The sequence below is a fragment of the Oncorhynchus kisutch genome, linkage group LG23 (genome assembly GCF_002021735.2).
Source record: "Oncorhynchus kisutch isolate 150728-3 linkage group LG23, Okis_V2, whole genome shotgun sequence".
Lineage (NCBI taxonomy): Eukaryota > Metazoa > Chordata > Actinopteri > Salmoniformes > Salmonidae > Oncorhynchus > Oncorhynchus kisutch.
This window is the reverse complement of record NC_034196.2, coordinates 34,362,328-34,383,567: the sequence shown is the minus strand read 5'-3', so window position 1 is coordinate 34,383,567 and position 21,240 is coordinate 34,362,328. Positions and strand designations below refer to the sequence as shown.

The 21,240-nt window shown below is 43.4% G+C and overlaps 1 protein-coding gene across 2 annotated transcripts; it reads right to left on the bottom strand.

Moving 5' to 3' along the window:
* Positions 1 to 1,347: 1,347 nt before the first annotated feature.
* Positions 1,348 to 20,905, bottom strand: miga2 (mitoguardin 2). Of its 2 annotated transcripts, none has more exons than XM_020458095.2 (15): positions 20,594 to 20,905; positions 19,827 to 20,195; positions 19,380 to 19,590; positions 18,979 to 19,097; positions 16,130 to 16,250; positions 15,049 to 15,215; positions 14,624 to 14,741; positions 14,356 to 14,456; positions 14,096 to 14,205; positions 13,754 to 13,826; positions 7,484 to 7,570; positions 7,160 to 7,258; positions 6,696 to 6,830; positions 6,325 to 6,495; positions 1,348 to 5,950 (listed from the first exon to the last, which is right to left on the bottom strand). In XM_020458095.2, the coding sequence occupies exons 2-15, from the start codon at positions 19,920 to 19,922 to the stop codon at positions 5,738 to 5,740; spliced, it is 1,821 nt and encodes a 606-aa protein (XP_020313684.1). In that variant the 5' UTR covers positions 19,923 to 20,195; positions 20,594 to 20,905; the 3' UTR covers positions 1,348 to 5,737. The 2 variants fall into 2 exon arrangements, with proteins under 2 accessions (XP_020313684.1, XP_020313685.1); XM_020458096.2 differs by having other exon boundaries at positions 15,079 to 15,215; positions 20,594 to 20,904.
* Positions 20,906 to 21,240: the final 335 nt, after the last annotated feature.

Genomic DNA, 21,240 nt, shown 5'->3' with positions numbered 1-21,240 from the left:
CTAACAAGCATATGTAAACAAATGTGTACACAACATTTAAGAGATATACCTTTTGTGCATGCATATGTAAAATGTCAGATTTTATTTCAGCTCATGAAACATGGGACCAATACTTTACACGTTGCATTTATATTTTTGTTAAGTATATTTAGCTACTGTCCACATCACCAACAAACTAGAATGGTCCAAACACACCAAGACAGTCATGAAGAGGGCATGACAAAGCCTAGTCCTCCTCAGGAAACTAAAAAGATTTGGCATGGGTCCTCAGATCCTCAAAAAGGTTCTACAGCTGCAACATCGAGAGCATGGTTGCATCACTGCCTGGTACGGCAATTGCTCAGTCTCCGACTGCAAGGCACTACAGTGGGTAGTGCGTACGGCCCAGTACATTACTGGGGCTAAACTGCCTGCCATTCAGGACCTCGACACCAGGCGGTGTCAGAGGAAGGCCCTAAAAATTGTCAAAGATCCCAGGCACAGATTGTTCTCTCTACTACTGCATGGCAAACGGTACCGCAGTTTTTACCCCCAAGCCACAAGACTCCTGGACAGGTAATCAAATGGCTACCCGGACTATTTGCATTGTGTGCCCCCCAAACCCTCTTCTACATTGCTGCTCCTCTCTGTTTATCATATGCAGTCACTTTAACCATATCTTCATGTACATACTACCTCAAATCAGCCCGACTAACCGGTTCCTGTATATAGCCTCGCTACTGTTGTCTTTTTTACTGTTTCTATTTCTTTACTTACCTATTGTTCACCTAATACCTTTTTTGCACTGTTGGTTAGAGTCTGTAAGCATTTTACTGTAAGATCTACACCGGTTGTATTCGGCGCACATGACAAACTTTGATTTGATATCCTTAAAATGTCTGACCCCATACTTTAATGTACAGTACAAAAGGCTATCCCAAAGAAATGTGGAAGTAGAATTGCCATTCACACTTGACCATTGACTAATGATCGGCTATGAAAAGTCAACTGACATTTACTCCTGAGGTGCTGACTTGCTGCACCCTCGACAACTACTGTGATTTATTATTTGACCATGCTGGTCATTTATGAACATTTGAACATCTTGGCCATGTTCTGTTATAATCTCCACCCGGCACAGCCAGAAGAGGACTGGCCACCCCTCATAGCCTGGTTCCTCTCTAGGTTTTGTCCTTTCTATAGAGTTTTTCTTAGCCATCATGCTTCTACACCTGCATTGCTTGCTGTTTGGGGTTTTAGGCTGGGTTTCTGTACAGCACTTTGAGATATCAGCTGATGTACGAAGCGCTATATAAATACATTTGATTTGAGGGATCTCTCTTAGGTGATGCAATGCCAAAAGCCAAAGACAGTCACAATTTATTTGATCGGTAAAAGTCTAATTGAAAGATATTTTAATAAGAAAAAAAAGACAAAAAAAAGCAGATTCTAAAACGTTCAGTTTGTGCTGGCATTGTAATTTCACAACAATAAAAGACACAAAAGGCATGAATAGGACACGTAGTGTACAACAGGTCATTTCATCATACTTAACTGAGTAAGAAGTTTCTCCTCTTTGGCCATTTTGAAATCATAAACCTACTAATGTCGCATAATGCAGACTTTTAAAAGATTGAATAAGCAAAGAGTTAACTGGCCTGTCTTCAGCTTACATAAGAGTTCCTACAGCTGAATTTTGAAGTATAATCCATACAGTACAGAGTAAACAGTATTAAGCAGTTAATCATTCACTAAATCCGCATTGACATTTTCCTAGTTTTGATATCACAAATGACTGGTAATTAAGATTAATTGATCATTAAAAAGGAAGTCACAGGGCATCTAATGCAATCCAACACTATGCTGACTGATGGGACACATTAACAAGATGCAAAAAGCAGTACAGGTATGACAAGAGTCCACATGCAAAGGCTGCTGAGGATAGTGCAATTCTGATACTACATATAGATCTATTGTTGGTTCAACCGAGAAGGAAAAGTAAACTAATCTCACAACCCAAAGGCTACCATTTGGGTATCTGAGCAGTAACGCATAACTATTACATTAATCTCCCATTGGGATGTGATACGAATTGATCAATTCATATACTTTTCATAGTAATTGGAGCCTAGGAGATCCCAAAATAGGCAGGGCAGTTTTCATTTGTCACTCAATTGATTCGAGTAACACAATAGAAATATCTGATTCAAATGTAGGTCTGCGAGAATTTGCCCAAATTAGACCAACAAATCACATGTACAAAAACCAAGAATTCAATCTAATACGTCGTCTGGCACAATGTCTGCCAGTCTTACAATGGGTATTCAATGCCATTTCTAGGGAAAAAGCCTCAACCTTGCTATCATTTACGCATGTTAAATATATCCAATAACATCAGTACATTTCAAAACTAGACCTACCAATGACCTATCCAACTATTGATTAAAAAAAATAAAGGGTTAAAAGAGCGTTAATGTATTTTTTCCAATATAGTGCAAAGGAAGGATCTTTCATGTGCCAAAAAAAATCAAGTTTAAACTCTACTGGTTACTAGAAAAGCTCCATAAACAATAATAGGTATTAAGTTCGACTTGGATTTTTATTTTTACCAGGTAAATTGACCGAGACCACATTCTCATTTACAGCAAAGATCTGGGGATGAATGAGCCAATTGGAAGCCTGGAATCCAAAGTGATATGTTCCGTTTCACTTCACCAATATACACTACATGCTTGAACATCTCATTCCAACCGAGGACAGACTATTTTTACACACTTTAGCACTCGCCGGGCTTGTGTGGCCTACTACTTCTCGTCTGAGCAGTTGTTGCTCACAATAACAGCATTTGCAGTTGACAAGGGCAGCTCGAGCAGGGCAGAAATCTGACAAACTGACTTGTTGAAAAGGTGGCATCCTAGTACAGTGCCTCATTGAAAGTCACGGAGCTTTTCCGTATGGGCCATTCTACTGCCAATTTTTTCTATGGAGATTGCATGGCTGTGTGCTCGATTTTACACACCGGTTAGCAACGAGTATGGTTAAAATAGCCAAATCCACTAATTTGAAGGTGTCCACATACTTTTGTATATGGATTTCACAGTTTGGATTCCAGGCTAACAAGACAGCCCCAAAGCCGATTCTGAATACACAGCTACAATATACTTAACTCTTATATCAAGATCACAATAACCGCATACTATACTACAACATTTGAATGTACATTGACAATCCCCATTTCAACAAAATGTGTGACAGAGCTCAGTACAAGGTAGCTGTGAATTCAAACATGTAAGGTAGTATCGCTCCTGTCTTTTGTTGAGGGCATGTGGGAATATTAGTGGGATGTGCTATTCAGAAACAATGCTTTTCTCAAAAACAGCGGAAATGTATTTTAAAAAATCTCATCCTGCTCCGTTAGGTGCGGTACATACCGGTATCACTTTTTTTTTACAGACAAAGCGTGATTACAGACAATAAGAATTTTACTCAATCGTATACTCACACTCATGCAGACACACAACTCGACAACAATCAGAACTGGCAAAGCAGTTCATGATATCCTACACCACCATTCAAAAGTTTAGGGTCACTTAGAAATGTCCTTTTTTTGAAAGAAATTGTTTTTGTCCATTAAAATAACATACATTTGATCAGAAATACAGTGTAGACATTGTTAATGTTGTAAATTAATATTGTAGCTGGAAACAGCTGACTTTTAATGGAATATCTACAGAGGCCCATTATCAGCAACCATCACTCCTTTGTTTCAATGGCAATCCAAGTTTATAAAAGGCTAATTGGTCATTAGAAAAAACTTTAGCAATTATGTTAGCACAGCTGAAAACTGTTCTGATTAAAGAAGCAATAAAACTGGCCTTCTTTAGACTAGTTCAGTATCTGGAGCATTTGTGGGTTCGATTACCGGCTCAAAATGGCCAGAAACAAAGACCTTTATTCTGAAACTCGTCAGCCTATTCTTGTTCTGAGAAATGAAGGCTATTCCAATCGAGAAATTGCCAAGAAACTGAAGACAGAGAGCTGTGTACTACTCCCGTCACAGAACAGCGCAAACTGGCTCTAACCAGAATAGAAAGAGGAGTGGGAGTCCCCGGTGCACAACTGAGCAAGAGGACAAGTACATGAGTGTCTAGTTTGAGAAACAGACGCCGCACAAGTCCTCAACTGGCAGCTTCATTAAATGTTACCCTCAAAACACCAGTCTCAACGTCAACAGCAAAGAGGTGACTCCGGGATGCTGGCCTTCTAGGCTGAGTGGCAAACAAAAAGCCATATCTTAGACTGGCCAATAAAAAGAAAAGATGGGCAAAAGAACAGACACTGGACAGAGGAACTTTGCCTAGAAGGCCAGCATCACAGAGTCGCCTCTTCACTGTTGAGCCTGTAATCGAACCCACAAATGCTGATGCTCCAGATATTCAACTAGTCTAAAGAAGGCCAGTTTAATTCCTTCTTTAAATCAGAACAAGAGTTTTCAGCTGTGCTAACATCATTGCAAAAGGGTTTAATGATCAATTAGCCTTTTAAAATACACTTGGATTAGTGCCATTGGAACACAGGAGTGATGGTTGCTGAGAATGGGCGTCTGTACGCTTATGTAGATATTCCAATAAAAATCAGCCGTTTCCAGCTACAATAGTCATTTACAACATTAACAATGTCTACACTGTATTTCTGATCAATTTGATGTTATTTTAATGGAAACAAAAAAAAGTGCTTCTCTTTCAAAAACAAGGACATTACTAAGTGACCCCAAACTTTTGAATGGTAGTGTATTTCCTGTTCTCCAAGCGTAACCTAAATTCAGCCTGCATTGTCACACGTCAGTTTGTCACCGAGGTATATGCTACAGTATATTATGAGGATTTCTGGGGTGGTATGCCCCTGCTTGGCATCTTTTTTTACCCCCACAGTACCTCGATACTGATCATTTTAAGTATGAGGACAAGATAGGAATATCTGTGCACTTTTTCTGTACATACAAGTTAATGACTGTCCAATGCACTGCCTGACCTTATGTACAGTAGACATTTGTATTACATTCTCTTGAATGAATAGGTGCTTTTTTTTCATCAATGCGGCACCTAACACTATTGGAATAAATACGATAAATGAAATGGATGATCAATCAATGGATAGAGGAGACTGAAGCAACGAGTCCTGCAGCATCACGTCCCAGGGCACGCCTTCAAATTGGCCAAGGGTGTCAGGATAATAGAGGGGATCGGTTCGGATCCCCTGCCTCAGAACACACACTTACTGTACATCCATTACATAGACACAACAAACATTTTCTTGCCGGATGGTTGTTGGTTCATCACACATTTGGAAAAAGGGATAACTAGTATTGACTGATAAACAACTCCAGATTCAACTCGGATGATAAAATGTACGAGGAGAGCTAGAACAAAAACATCCCTCTTTCACGTAAGGACCAATACAAGTCGGGTTCTGTTCGATTTGGTGGCTGTTATGTTTAGGGTGTAGAACCACAGACTGACTGGGTGATGCTGCAGTTCAAGCATGTGAATTAACAACCCTCCTAAATCTTGCTTGTTAAGTCCAGCTTTGACCAACCCAGTCCATTCCAGCTCAGCTAAGTCAGATACAGGGTCATATTCATTATGCCACACAGTAGCAAACCACTTTCTAACTGAAAATGAAAATCAATGTTCTTATTGGACAAATTCATGTAGTACCTCCCCGTTTCATAACATCCCAAATGAACACTACCCATGTCTCAGTGGTGGTTGGAGGGGCTGGGGCCCGGTTCTGTGTCTCCTTGGGGTAGGGCTCCATTGGGCTCCAGCAGGCTGTCTATGCCAAGGTAGCCCAGCAGGATGTCACTGCGGCGGTGGGACAGGCTCAGGATGTCCTCGGCTAACGACTGGGCCGAGGTGAAGCGCACCTTGTCGTGGTCAAACATATCTTTCAGGTACTGCACTATTTGTTGCTGGAGAAGAGAAAAGGACATTGGTGAGGAATGTGCTCATAAGAGATGTCATTTTGCAGATTTATTTCTAAGAAAAATTTAACTTGTTTTCCACATTCATTTCCCTCCTGAAAATCTCTGTCGAATTTAGGTAGACTGGGTAAGTCACTTGGTAGACTGTCCACAGGGATTATGATATTTGAGAGATTAAGGCATCGTAGAGATCAGCGTGATTAAACTGCTGATGTCAGGTAAAAAGGACAGACCGATGGAAGGATGCAGACAGACACACACGTGAAAATAGTAAATTAGTAGAAAATAACAAAGTGGTGACATGTGACCTCTAAATACTGCTAGTAGTAAATTGGAGACAAAAAGTTAGGATTAAAACTCACCTTGAAGATAGTGCACACCTCACTGAGGTGCTGTCGGGGCCCCAGGAAGCCAAAGGCCAGGACGGGGCTGACCTGTTCTGATATGGCGTAGAAGTGGGAGATGAAGCCGTCTGGAACCATCAACAGACGCCGCTTGGCCTTCAGAACGGACCAGCACGCAGTAGCCAGGGCCTGAGAAACACACACACAATGTATGGTTTATTACATTTTAACCAATGGTATAGTTGCAATGAATGCTGTAGACCCTGTTTTCCATGTCTGCCTGTGTAATTATATTTATGCTGTGTAATGCTTGTTGTGTTTGTACTGCAGTTGTAACAGCTAGTATCACTAGATCATGTTGACTATAGGATTGTGGGTGTCTGTCTCACCGTCTCCTTGAAGCTGTCAGAGAGCCAACGGTTCCTGAGCACGGCCACAACGGACGAGGGCGGGCTCTCCAGGTCATCAAAGGCATCCATCAGGATGAAGTCCAGCACGATGTCAAAGAAGTTCATAACCACCACCTGGTAAAGGTCACAGATCATACGAGGTCAGGAGCTTTAAAACACAACTAGGTCATATATTCATCAAGGCACACCATAGAAAAACAAGGGTTTTTCTTACTGGTAGGTAAAAAAATGGTAGTCTACCTGTATCAGTCTGTTTGGTTTGCAATGAATATGGCCCAGCTTCAAGCCACATGTAAAATGTGAGAGTTCATGAGTTGTCAGGCACTAAAGTCAGTCTATCAAGAGTGATTTATAGACACGGATTCTTCCTACAATACCTTAAAATAATCACCAGAATCTCATTCATGTTTGAAAAAAAAGAACAAAGGAAAATAGTGTCTCACCCCTCGCCCCTCCAGTTCCATCCTGCTGACTGGCCAGGTCTCCTCTCTCTGGGTGTAGAGAAGCATGTCCTCATAGGTTTCCAGGAAGGCTTTGGGACTCTACAGGTGAAACAGGAACACAACCAACTCAATAAAAAAGCCAATCAGAGGAGTTCATTACAAAGTAACATGTTCATAGAGAAGAGTGTTGCTGAGGAGCCGCCTGTCCAGTGCACGGTCTGTCCAGTGCACGGTGGGAATGAAATAACTTTGTTTTTTTATTTTTTTAAATCCATGTCAACAGACAATAAAGTTGCAATGTATTGTCTGGGTTAGTGTTGCCACCTTGTTTGCCTTGGTCATGAGTCCTGTGATCATCTGCTTGCCGGTCTCCATGAAGAACGTCCGGTGAGTTTCGTCCAACAACAAAACCTGTCAAAACAACAGCCACTGAGGATGTCAACAAGATGACCAATCTTAGTCACATCAAATCCATAGAGACATTATCCATATACAATTGAAGTAGGAAGTTTACATAAACTAGTTTTAATGACTCCAACCTAAGTGTTTCAACCACTCCACAAATTTCTTGTTAACAAATTATAGTTTTGGCAAGTTGGTTAGGACATCTACTTTGCATGACACAAGTCATTTTTCCAACAATTGTTAACAAACGGATTATTTCCCTGTATCACAATTCCAGTGGGTCAGAAGTTCACATACACTAAGTTGACTGTGCCTTTAAGCAACTTGGAAAATTCCAGAAAATGTCATGGCTTTAGAAGCTTCTGATAGGCTAATTGAAATCATATTAGTCAATTGGAGGTGTACCTGTGGATGCATTTCAAGGCCTACCTTCAAACTCAGTGCCCCTTTGCTTGACATCATGGGAAAATCAAAAGAAATCCGCCAAGACCTCGGAAAAAGAATTGTAGACCTCCACAAGTCTGGTTCATCCTTGGGAGCAATTTTTTTTTATTTTTTTTTTATTTTACCTTTATTTAACCAGGTAGGCAAGTTGAGAACAAGTTCTCATTTACAATTGCGACCTGGCCAAGATAAAGCAAAGCAGTTCGACAGATAAAACGACACAGAGTTACACATGGAGTAAAAACAAACATACAGTCAATAATGCAGTATAAACAAGTCTATATACAATGTGAGGTGAGAAGGGAGGTAAAGGCAAAAAAGGCCATGATGGCAAAGTAAATACAATATAGCAAGTAAAATACTGGAATGGTAGTTTTGCAATGGAAGAATGTGCAAAGTAGAAATAAAAAATAATGGGGTGCAAAGGAGCAAAATAAATAAATAAATTAAAATTAAATACAGTTGGGAAAGAGGTAGTTGTTTGGGCTAAATTATAGGTGGGCTATGTACAGGTGCAGTAATCTGTGAGCTGCTCTGACAGTTGGTGCTTAAAGCTAGTGAGGGAGATAAGTGTTTCCAGTTTCAGAGATTTTTGTAGTTCGTTCCAGTCATTGGCAGCAGAGAACTGGAAGGAGAGGCGGCCAAAGAAAGAATTGGTTTTGGGGGTGACTAGAGAGATATACCTGCTGGAGCGTGTGCTACAGGTGGGAGATGCTATGGTGACCAGCGAGCTGAGATAAGGGGGGACTTTACCTAGCAGGGTCTTGTAGATGACATGGAGCCAGTGGGTTTGGCGACGAGTATGAAGCGAGGGCCAGCCAACGAGAGCGTACAGGTCGCAATGGTGGGTAGTATATGGGGCTTTGGTGATAAAACGGATTGCACTGTGATAGACTGCATCCAATTTGTTGAGTAGGGTATTGGAGGCTATTTTGTAAATGACATCGCCAAAGTCGAGGATTGGTAGGATGGTCAGTTTTACAAGGGTATGTTTGGCAGCATGAGTGAAGGATGCTTTGTTGCGAAATAGGAAGCCAATTCTAGATTTAACTTTGGATTGGAGATGTTTGATATGGGTCTGGAAGGAGAGTTTACAGTCTAACCAGACACCTAAGTATTTGTAGTTGTCCACGTATTCTAAGTCAGAGCCGTCCAGAGTAGTGATGTTGGACAGGCGGGTAGGTGCAGGTAGCGATCGGTTGAAGAGCATGCATTTAGTTTTACTTGTATTTAAGAGCAATTGGAGGCCACGGAAGGAGAGTTGTATGGCATTGAAGCTTGCCTGGAGGGTTGTTAGCACAGTGTCCAAAGAAGGGCCGGAAGTATACAGAATGGTGTCGTCTGCGTAGAGGTGGATCAGGGACTCACCAGCAGCAAGAGCGACCTCATTGATGTATACAGAGAAGAGAGTCGGTCCAAGAATTGAACCCTGTGGCACCCCCATAGAGACTGCCAGAGGTCCGGACAGCAGACCCTCCGATTTGACACACTGAACTCTATCAGAGAAGTAGTTGGTGAACCAGGCGAGGCAATCATTTGAGAAACCAAGGCTGTCGAGTCTGCCGATGAGGATATGGTGATTGACAGAGTCGAAAGCCTTGGCCAGATCAATGAATACGGCTGCACAGTAATGTTTCTTATCGATGGCGGTTAAGATATCGTTTAAGACCTTGAGCGTGGCTGAGGTGCACCCATGACCAGCTCTGAAACCGGATTGCATAGCAGAGAAGGTATGGTGAGATTCGAAATGGTCGGTAATCTGTTTGTTGACTTGGCTTTCGAAGACCTTAGAAAGGCACGGTAGGATAGATATAGGTCTGTAGCAGTTTGGGTCAAGAGTGTCCCCCCCTTTGAAGAGGGGGATGACCGCAGCTGCTTTCCAATCTTTGGGAATCTCAGACGACACGAAAGAGAGGTTGAACAGGCTAGTAATAGGGGTGGCAACAATTTCGGCAGATAATTTTAGGAAGAAAGGGTCCAGATTGTCTAGCCCGGCTGATTTGTAGGGGTCCAGATTTTGCAGCTCTTTCAGAACATCAGCTGAATAGATTTGGGAGAAGGAGAAATGGGGAAGGCTTGGGCGAGTTGCTGTTGGGGGTGCAGTGCTGTTGTCCGGGGTAGGAGTAGCCAGGTGGAAAGCATGGCCAGCCGTAGAAAAATGCTTATTGAAATTCTCAATTATGGTGGATTTATCAGTGGTGACAGTGTTTCCTATCTTCAGTGCAGTGGGCAGCTGGGAGGAGGTGTTCTTATTCTCCATGGACTTTACAGTGTCCCAGAACTTTTTTGAGTTAGTGTTGCAGGAAGCAAATTTCTGCTTGAAAAAGCTAGCCTTGGCTTTTCTAACTGCCTGTGTATAATGATTTCTAGCTTCCCTGAACAGCTGCATATCACGGGGGCTGTTCGATGCTAATGCAGAACGCCATAGGATGTTTTTGTGTTGGTTAAGGGCAGTCAGGTCTGGGGAGAACCAAGGGCTATATCTGTTCCTGGTTCTAAATTTCTTAAATGGGGCATGTTTATTTAAGATGGTTAGGAAGGCATTTTTAAAAAATATCCAGGCATCCTCTACTGACGGGATGAGATCAATATCCTTCCAGGATACCCCGGCCAGGTCGATTAGAAAGGCCTGCTCGCAGAAGTGTTTCAGGGAGCGTTTTACAGTGATGAGTGGAGGTCGTTTGACCGCTGACCCATTACGGATGCAGGCAATGAGGCAGTGATCGCTGAGATCTTGGTTGAAGACAGCAGAGGTGTATTTAGAGGGGAAGCTGGTTAGGATGATATCTATGAGGGTGCCCGTGTTTAAGGTTTTGGGGAGGTACCTGGTAGGTTCATTGATTATTTGTGTGAGATTGAGGGCATCAAGTTTAGATTGTAGGATGGCTGGGGTGTTAAGCATGTTCCAGTTTAGGTCGCCTAGCAGCACGAACTCTGAAGATAGATGGGGGGCAATCAGTTCACATATGGTGTCCAGAGCACAGCTGGGGGCAGAGGGTGGTCTATAGCAGGCGGCAACGGTGAGAGACTTGTTTTTAGAGAGGTGGATTTTTAAAAGTAGAAGTTCGAATTGTTTGGGTACAGACCTGGATAGTAGGACAGAACTCTGCAGGCTATCTTTGCAGTAGATTGCAACACCGCCCCCTTTGGCAGTTCTATCTTGTCTGAAAATGTTGTAGTTTGGAATTAAAATGTCTGAGTTTTTGGTGGTCTTCCTAAGCCAGGATTCAGACACAGCTAGAACATCCGGGTTGGCAGAGTGTGCTAAAGCAGTGAATAGAACAAACTTAGGGAGGAGGCTTCTAATGTTAACATGCATGAAACCAAGGCTATTACGGTTACAGAAGTCGTCAAAAGAGAGCGCCTGGGGAATAGGAGTGGAGCTAGGCACTGCAGGGCCTGGATTCACCTCTACATCGCCAGAGGAACATAGGAGGAGTAGAATAAGGGTACGGCTAAAAGCTATGAGAATTGGTCGTCTAGAACGTCTGGAACATAGAGTAAAAGGAGGTTTCTGGGGGCGATAAAATAGCATCAAGGTATAATGTACAGACAAATGTATGGTAGGATGTGAATACAGTGGAGGTAAACCTAGGTATTGAGTGATGAAGAGAGAGATATTGTCTCTAGAAACATCGTTGAAACCAGGAGATGTCATTGCATGTGTGGGTGGTGGAACTAATAGGTTGGATAAGGTATAGTGAGCAGGACTATAGGCTCTACAGTGAAATAAGCCAATAAACACTAACCAGAACAGAAATGGACAAGACATATTGACATTAAGGAGAGGCATGCTTAGTCGAGTGATCAAAAGGGTCCGGTGAGTGGAGAGGTTGGTTGGTGATTTAGACAGCTAGCCAGGGCATCGGTAGCAAGCTAGCATAGGATGGAGGTCTGTTGTTAGCCACCTCCTGCGCTCCGTCAGTAGATTAGTGGGGTTCCGTGTGGTAGAGGGGATCAATCCAAATCACACAACAACAACAAAAATAAAAACAATAGATATAGTTATAGAGGCCCAAGAAAAAAACATAATAATAATAATAAAAAATAAAAAAAATTGTCCGATTGTCTATTCAGATAGCAGCCGGTAAGACAGCTAACGGTTAGCAGGCCGCAGATGGGCGTTCAGGTAACGTCGCGACGGAGGAGCCAGCCGAATAACCCCTTCGGGTAGATAACGTCGGCAGTCCAGTTGTGAAGGCCCGGTGGGGCTCCGCGAAGGCAGCAAAACGGGTCCGGATAGGCGACTGCAGCCCAGGTGCGATTGATGGAACTCAGGAGTGATTGACGGAGCTTGCTAGCTCCGGAACAATTGATGTTTGCTCCGGAATCGACGAAGGCCGATAGTCACACGGATAGCAGCTAGCTAGCTGTGAGATCCGGGCATGAATGTCCAGAGAGCAGTCGAAATCCAGGGACATGGAGAGAAAAATTGGTCCGGTATGCTCCGCTCCGAGCCGCGCTGCGCCGTACAGAACTGGCGATAGACTTTCGAGCCAAAGGATAGCCGATGACCACAAACCGTGGTTAGCTGAACACCAACGACTTACCAGTAAAGGAGCCAACTAGCTTCTGAACTAGCTTCTGGATTAGCTTCTGGCTAGTTGCAGGCTAGCTTCTTGGAGTTTCTGGCTAGCTTCTTGGAGGATTACAGATCTGAGGTAAATAATACTTTTTTATAAATATACATTGGTGAGGCGGGTTGCAGGAGAGTGTTTTGAAGATGAGTTGATGGAAAATAAAAATAAAATGTATGTGAAAAAGTTGTAAATATATATATATATACAGGACACGACAAGACGAGGACAAAAGACGTCTGAACTGCTATGCCACCTTGGGATGTGCCAAACGCCTGAAGGTAACACGTTCATCTGTACAAACAATAGTACGCAAGTATAAACACCATGGGACCACGCAGCCGTCATACCGCTCAGGAAGGAGACGCGTTCTGTCTCCTAGAGATTAACGTGCTTTGGTGCAAAAAGTGAAAATCAATCCCAGAACAACAGCAAAGGACCTTGTGAAGAAGCACAGGTACAAAAGTATCTATATCCACAGTAAAACGAGACCTATATCAACATAACCTGAAAGGCCGCTAAGCAAGGAAGAAGCCCCTACTCTAAAACCGCCATAGAAAAGCCAGACTACGGTTTGTAACTGCACATGGGGACAAACATCGTACTTTTTGGAGAAATGTCCTCTGGTCTGGTGAAACAAAAATCTAACTGTTTGGCCATAATGACCATCGCTATGTTGGATGAAAAATGGGGAGGCATCTAAGCCGAAGAACACCATCCCAACCGTGAAGCACGGGGGTGGCAGCATCATGTTGTGGGGGTGCTTTGCTGCAGGAGGGACTGGTGCACTTCACAAAATAGATGGCAAAACTGAAAAAGTGTGTCCGAACAAGGTGGCCTAAAAACCTGAATCAGTTACACCAGCAGCTCTGTCAGGAGGAATGGGCCAAAATTCACCCAACTTATTGTGGGAAGCTGGAAACAATTTAAAGGCAATGTTACCAAAAACTAATTGAGTATGTAAACTTCTGACCCACTGGGAATGTGATGAAATAAATAAATAATTCTCTACTATTATTCTGACATGTCACATTCTTAACATAAAGTGATGATCCTAACTGACCTAAAACAGGGAATTATTACTCAGATTAAATGTATTTGGCTACGGTGTATGTAAACTTCCGACTTCAACTGTACCAATAAGTCATCTTCAGTAAGGATTTCAGACCTGGAAGGCTTGTCTCACACAGTGGAGCTTGGCTAGGAAGTCTTGGTCACCGTAGCATTCTAGCAGCTCAGTTCTGAGGAAAAATATGGAAATCAGAAATGTGAATAGTTATTAGTTCATTTTAACAGAAATATACAGTTTTGAGTAACACTAAACAAATAGTAGTATTTGTTTTCTTCCAAATACTTAGAGCTACGATGGATTTTTGCTGGCGCAATGGGATCTATGGAATAGTCCAAAAAGTACAAACCCAAAACTCTCCCATCTGGCACTCAATCAAGTGCACAAAAAAAAAAAAACTCTACTATTTTAACCCAGGTCCAGTACTTAGCTAGTCCTTACCGGAGCTCTCGACAGGGCACGCTGCCGTTCTGGACCAGTGACACAGCCTCGTCGTAAAGAGCAGCGGGCTTCAGAGGCTGACACACCTCCAGAGATAGGTTGTCAAACAACTGCAGAGTAAAAGAGGGAGAGGCACAATCCTCAACACATGTTCATAACATAGGATACATGATAGTCATATGAGAGAGACTGTGTGTGAGGGAGAGAGAAAACGTGCGTGATAGGGTGAGTGAATGAGAGAGAAAGAAAGAGAAACTAACTTCTGCTGCTGAGAAGAAGGAATCGTCAGAAGTGATTGTAGTGGCATCGTCTTCACGCATTCTACTCTCCAAGTTTGGCAGGATGAGTGTTCCCTCACTCTCTGACAGGACGACAAAGCAAACAGTCTGAGCCACAACAAGGACTATGTAAGTCAAATGACCCATTATGGATAAATGCTAAAGCTACTGTCAACATATTTGAACTAGCTGCATGCTAATAACAACAACAAAAATCAACAGATTTGCGCTATCGTAGCATGTTAATTACCAAAGTCTGCCAGCAGGCTATCTGGGGGAATAGTGGCACCAAAGTCCTCCTGTAGGTGGTAGGCCCTGTGCAGGAGGGTCTCCAGCTTCTCGGCAAAGACCTTGTTACGTGATTCAGACTGAAATCATAAACAAATCACTACATTAGTTGATTAACTCAAAATCACAGTGGCCCTCCAGGGCTGGAGTTGCCCATCCTTTCTCTGAATTTGTAAGGAAATAGAGGCTGGTGGAGGAAGAAATCCAATGGGCTCATTCAATTCCACTCTAGCAATTCCAATAAGCCCACCCTCCGATTTTTAATGTAATGGTAGGTGGATTTGTGAGAGTGCTGCTTGCTCTTGACCAGGGCTCAGTTGAGAATGAGATGCATATCTCAATGGGACTCACCTGGTTAAATAAAGGATAAATAAAAGTGTACCGTACCGTTGAGAGTGCGATAGTTCTGTGGCATACCGTGGGCAGGTTGGGGCAGGCCGCTGCCCCCTCCAGGGCTAGGCTGGTACTGGCTTTGGAGGCATTGGAGTGGGTGTGGTGCCGGATGTTCAGGGCCTGCTCCCACTTCTGAAGGGCCTCCTCAAACAACTCCATACCTGGGAGAGGGGAAAGATGTGATCAGGATAACATAGAACATCTGGGATTTTGGCTAAGGGAAAGGTCAGTTTCAATAATATATTAATGATAAATGCCAGAAAAGCAGGAATTAATCAGGAAGAACGGCATTCCTGCTATGGGAGGGGGACCTTAGGGTCTGTTCCTATTCCTTAACCTTTCCACCAGAGTGTGCAGTGCACTTGTAAAACCGATGCTTTTATCAATCCAGTGTTTCTTTACATGCATGAGCGAGCGGGAAAGAGCAATTGTACATATGGGGAAAATACAGTAGGGAGAATGGAACACAACCACAGCTTAATGTCAGTCCTTAGTATTATGATGCATCATAAAATGACAGGATGAGTGATGCTATCCTGCCAGGTTGGTTTGATAATGAAATCTACGTGCTGGGTGGCCACCCAGGTGTTTGGTTGTCGAGGAAGGATAACGGAGTCTAGCTGAATTACAGAGATGTCTTTGTCCAGGTGTTAGTTTTTCCATTAACAGTGCAAGAAATACAGCATAGTCAGATGTAACCCTCTATATCAATGTCCCACTTCTATTCTTCCTCTACCAAGGGTCCTCATAGCCCCTTTCATTGAGCCAAACAGTTATTTTGAATGTCAAATAAGAACTAATTCCACTTTGGGAAATACTTTTCCCCATTGGTGGGCGGGTAGCCTACATTAGAGTTTAGAGTGTTGGGCCAGTAACTGAAAAGTTTCTGGTTCGAATCCATGAGTCAACGAGGTGAACAATCTGCCCTCGAGCAAAGCACTTAACACTATTTTCTCCTGTAAAGTCGTTCTCTAAATGAATAAAAATGTAAAAGCGCACCAAACACTGTCTCAGTTTGCTATGGACAGTCCCCTTTGCTGAATCTTTGAGGGAATCCATGAAGGGGTATTATTACCAATGATGTACAGGTTCTCTGCGTTTGCGTCCCCCATGGCTCCCGACTCCTCCTCCACAGGCTCTGCCTCCCAGGGAGTCGACGGATTGGCCGACTGGTTCGGAGAAGTCGGGACTCGCATCTGTGACAACAAAAAGACAATAACAAATTGAAATCTTGAGGGGCCATGGACCACAAGGATCTAAAAAGAGTTAAGTGAGGTAAACGATCCACTGAAGAAGAAGAGTGAAATCAGAATGAACTATGTTAAAATCCTCATCAAAGACTATAGTTCAGCATTCAACACCGTAGTTCCCTCCAAGTTCCTCACCAAGCTAGGGACCCTGGGACTGAACACATTCCTCTGCAACTTCCTGAGAGGCCAGGCGCAGGGTGTGAGAGTGTAGGCAACAATACATCCGCCACGTGAACCCTCAACACAGGGGCCCCTCAGGGGTGTGTGCATCGTCCCCTCCTGTACTCCCTGTTCACCCAAGACTGAGTGGCCACGCACGACTCCAACACCATCATTAAGTTTGCAGACGACACAACGGTGGTAGGCCTGATCACTGACAAGACAGCCTACAGGAAGGAGGTCAGAGACTTAGCAGTGTGGTGCCAGGACAAATGACCTCTCCCTTAACGTCAGTAACACCAAGAAGCTGATCGTGGACTATAGGAGAAAGGGGAGAGTACGCCCCCATCCACATCACTGGGGCTGAGCTCCCTGCCATCCAGGACCTCTATAGCAGCGGAGAAAGGCCCAAAAGAATGCCAAAGACAACAGCCACCCAAGCCATAGACTGTTCACTCTATCATCTGGTACCAGATCATCGACTCTGGGACCAACAGGCTCCGAGACAGCGTCTACCCTCAATGTATAAATCTTCTTAGACATAAGATTGCTAAATAGTCCATTAAAAATGGTTACCCGTGCTATCTACACTGACCCTACACACACTTCATTGACACTCCCACACATACTTATATTCACACACAGACACACACTTTTACACATAATTTTCTGAGTCTACTCTGTTCTTTATTTTACGCCAATTATGTTCGATCCTGATGCCTAGTCACGTTACCATGCCTTCATGTACATATCTACCTCAAATAGCTCGTACCTCTGCACACTGATCTGGTACTCAGACGCCTTGACTTTTTCCACTTTATTATGTTACAGCCTTATTCTAAAATTGATTAAATAAAAATCTCAGCAATCTACACACAATACCCCATAACAGCAAAGCGAAAACAGGTTTAGAAATGTTTTGAAATATATATATAAAAAAATATTCAGACCTTTTGCTATGAAACTTGAAATTGAGAGCAGGTGCATCCTGTTTCCATTGATCATCCATTAGATGTTTCTACAACTGGATTAGAGTACACCTGTGGTAAATTCAATTGTTTGGACATGATTTGGAAAGGCACACACCTGTCTATATAAGGTCCCACAGTTGACAGTGCATGTCAGAGCAAAAACCAAGCCATGAGGTCGAAGGAAATGTCTGTAGAGCTCCGAAACAGGATTGTGTCAAGGCACAGATCTGGGGAAGTTTACCAAAAAAGGTTCTGCAGCATTGAAGGTCCCCAAGAACACAGTGGCCTCCATCATTCTTAAATGGAAGAAGTTTGGAACCACCAAGACTCTTCCTAGAGCTGGCTGCCCGGCCAAACTGAGCAATCGGGGGAGAAGGGCCTTGGTCAGGGAGGTGAACAAGAACCCGATGGTCACTCTGACAGAGCTCCAGAGTTCCTCTGGAGATGTTGTCCTTCTGGAAGGTTCTCCATCTATGCAGCACTCCACCAATTAGGCCTTCATGGTAGAGTGGCCAAACGGAAGCCACTTCTCAGTAAACGGCACATGACAGCCCGCTTGGAGTTTGCCAAAAGGCGCCTAAAGACTCTCAGACCATGAGAAACAAGTTTGTCTGGTCTGATGAAACCAAAATTAAACTATTTGGCCTGAAAGCCAAGCATCACATCTGGAGGTAACCTGGCACCATCCCTATGGTGAAGCATGGTGGTGGCAGCATCATGCTGTGGGGGTGTTTTTCAGCAGCAGGGACTGGGAGACTAGTCAGGATCGAGAAAGATTAATGGAGCAAAGATCCATGATGAAAACCTGCTTCAGTGTGCTCAGGACCTCAGACTGGAGGCAAAGGTTCACCTTCCAACAGGACAACGACCCATAGCACACAGCCAAGACAACGCAGGAGTGGCTTCGGGACAAGTCTCTGAATACCCAGCCAGAGCCCGGACTTGACCCCAATCTAACATCTGGAGAGACATGAAAATAGCTGTGGAAAGACACTCCCCATCAAACCTGACAGCACGAGAGGATCTGCAGAGAAGAGTGGGAGAACCCCCCCCCCAAATACAGGTGTGCCAAGCTTGTAGCGTCATACCCAAGAACTCTCGATGCGGTCATCACTGCCAAAGGTGCTTCAACAAAGTACTGAGTAAAGGGTCTGAATACTTATGTACAATGTGTTATTTCAGTTTTTTAAACCAGTTTTTGCTTTGTCATTATGGTGTATTGTGTGTAGATTGAGGGGGGGAAAAACCATTTTAGAATAAGCCTGTAACATAACAAAATGTGGAAAAAGAGTCTGAATGCTTTCCCAAATGTACTGTATATAGCACCAGATTGATCTGGTACCTACTGTATATAGCTCCACTCGTATTTTATTCCTTGTGTTAGTTACTATTGTTACCATTTTTTTATTTGTATTTTTAAACTCTGCATCGTTGGGAAGGGCTCGTAAAGAAAGCATTTCACTAAAGTCTACACCAGTTATAGTAGGCGCATATGAAAAATTTCTTTAATTTGAGTGATAGAAAGTAAGGAGAGTCAAACGTACAGAGGCTATGCTGTGGGAGGAGCTTGAGTGTTTGCTGGGAGCCAGTGAAGAGATGCCGCTCATGGTTTCATTGCTCCGTGTGCTGGGGCTCATCATCTGTCGCCCGGGAAACGGACCACCTGGGATGGAAACGAGACTGTTAGCTAACACTTCTATCAAAAAGGCATTTTGATCACATTAATAACTGGTATTCTAACCGTGATCATGCTGAAACAGCTTTCACATACAGTATCCACACAGCCTTATGGAAACACCAGCATGTCAATGAACCAACTTACTTGACTTAATCCGTTTTACTTCCTTGATGTCAATCAGCCAACCAACAAACACATCAACAAAATTATGAGCCAATTCTACAGCCTGATTGAAACCACCAGTAATCACATTGAAGTGAAACTCACCTCTCCTCAGAGATGACGGTCTCCCTGACCGGATCAACGCCTCTGGTATTCCCACCTGCTTCTGCTCATCTTTCACAGCTGTTGCCTGTTTCCGTTTCCTGCCGCGTCTCTTCATGTGGTGGGCGGTGAGGGCCAGGGCTACGCTCCCCAGAGCTGTGGCGAACAGCACCTTCTTCAGACTAGGAGAAAGCTTCAGCTGAGAGAATATGGACTGACGGGAAAAGAGATGGGGTGAGTGGTCACAACAAGCTAAAACAACTTGAAGCATATGTTTATGTATCAAACGTGTTTCTTCGGTGTGTCATATGGGGGGAATTACAAATAAGTTACTTGCTAATAAAGAACAAATGTATGCTTTTTTGGCAACATTCTTTGCAATGCTTTAAGATTCTTACAAACATATTCAATAGTGTACTTGAAAGTGTCTTCTTGGGGAACATTGTTTACCTGCCCAAAGGTGGAGTAGAGAAACACGGGGATCTCGGCCACAGTCATGGCCAAGGCCTGGGCGATGGACATCCCTTCTGCTCTTCTGATTGACATTTCAGTAGAATGCCCACAGAGCCTCCAACAACCCCTTTACATCAACCTCCTAAGGGGCTTCCTTCTCTGTTCTGAGACCAGCCAGCCAGCCAGCACAGTGCCTGGTCGTAATTGGGCTGTGGTCAGCCACTTCTGAGTCTGGGTGGGTCCCTCCGGTCCAGCTTCAGACTGTAGCCGCAACCAGTGTACCGGAGTCCTGTCCACACTGGTTTTGGTGCCCCGTCTCTCTTCTTCACTTATCCAAAGGCACCATGTTTCTCGATCCGTGCAAACCTAGGGGGAGTGTGAATTGTTGTCATCATTGCTACAATGAAGTGATATCGATCAGTGACACAGGCATTGCACAGGCCACCACGACAGCTGCAGTTACACTCTTAGCCAGCTAGCTAACGTTAGTTACTAGCCAGCATAGCATCAAAGAAGCACGACCAACTAAATATGAGTAGAATTCCTCTAGAAGTTAACATGTTTAACGTTATTTTTTACTTTGACCAAATATTAACTCAAAAAAGAGACCCTCACAGCCTAGCGCCAAAGTAGCATTAGCATCATGCTAGCTGACAAGCCGTCCCAGCAGGTTCACAACTTTCAAGGGTTATCATATTTGACAATAACCTTTGTAACATCAATAAGGTCTCTTCGGTTTTGGTTGCGAATGGAATATTACAAACCTGTCCTGATTGCTGACCAACCCCACCAGCCGGACATGCTAGTTAGCCAGCTAGGAACTTTGATTCGCGCACTGACAGCTACTGCTGGCTTCAATCCGGCCTGGCTGTCAGATCACTCAGTCAACGGTCTCTGATGGACTACTAAAAGCTGTCTAACCGTGTATTCAAGAGATTGCTAACCTTTTTATGGATAAAAAAGATACCTAACACAATAAATCAGAGAATCATCCAAATGCACATTGCGCATCCAAAGAGCTGTAGAAGGACATTCAGCGGCGCATTTCACACACTACTTTGATATTTGCTTCAGGGCGGACACATTTGTAATTGATACCATGAAAGACCAATGTCTGTTGAGTATATGCGGGCGCGTTCCTATTGTGGTCAATCACAATTGAGGAAGGAGGAGGGTGTACATTGGATATCCAATCGTATCAAAGATTGGGGCCTGACTCTTGCTTGTTCCATGGCAAAAGTTAGGTGAAAAGTCAAAACGTTTCATCCAAAAATGGATCAATAGCGTTAAAGTATTCACATGTTTAACATTAGTAACGGATTGTTTATTTATTTTTAAACATACAATTGTGTTGTCAGAGTTGGATCTTTGCATAAAAAGCCAGTTCTGTTTTAGGTCTTGTGAGATAAAT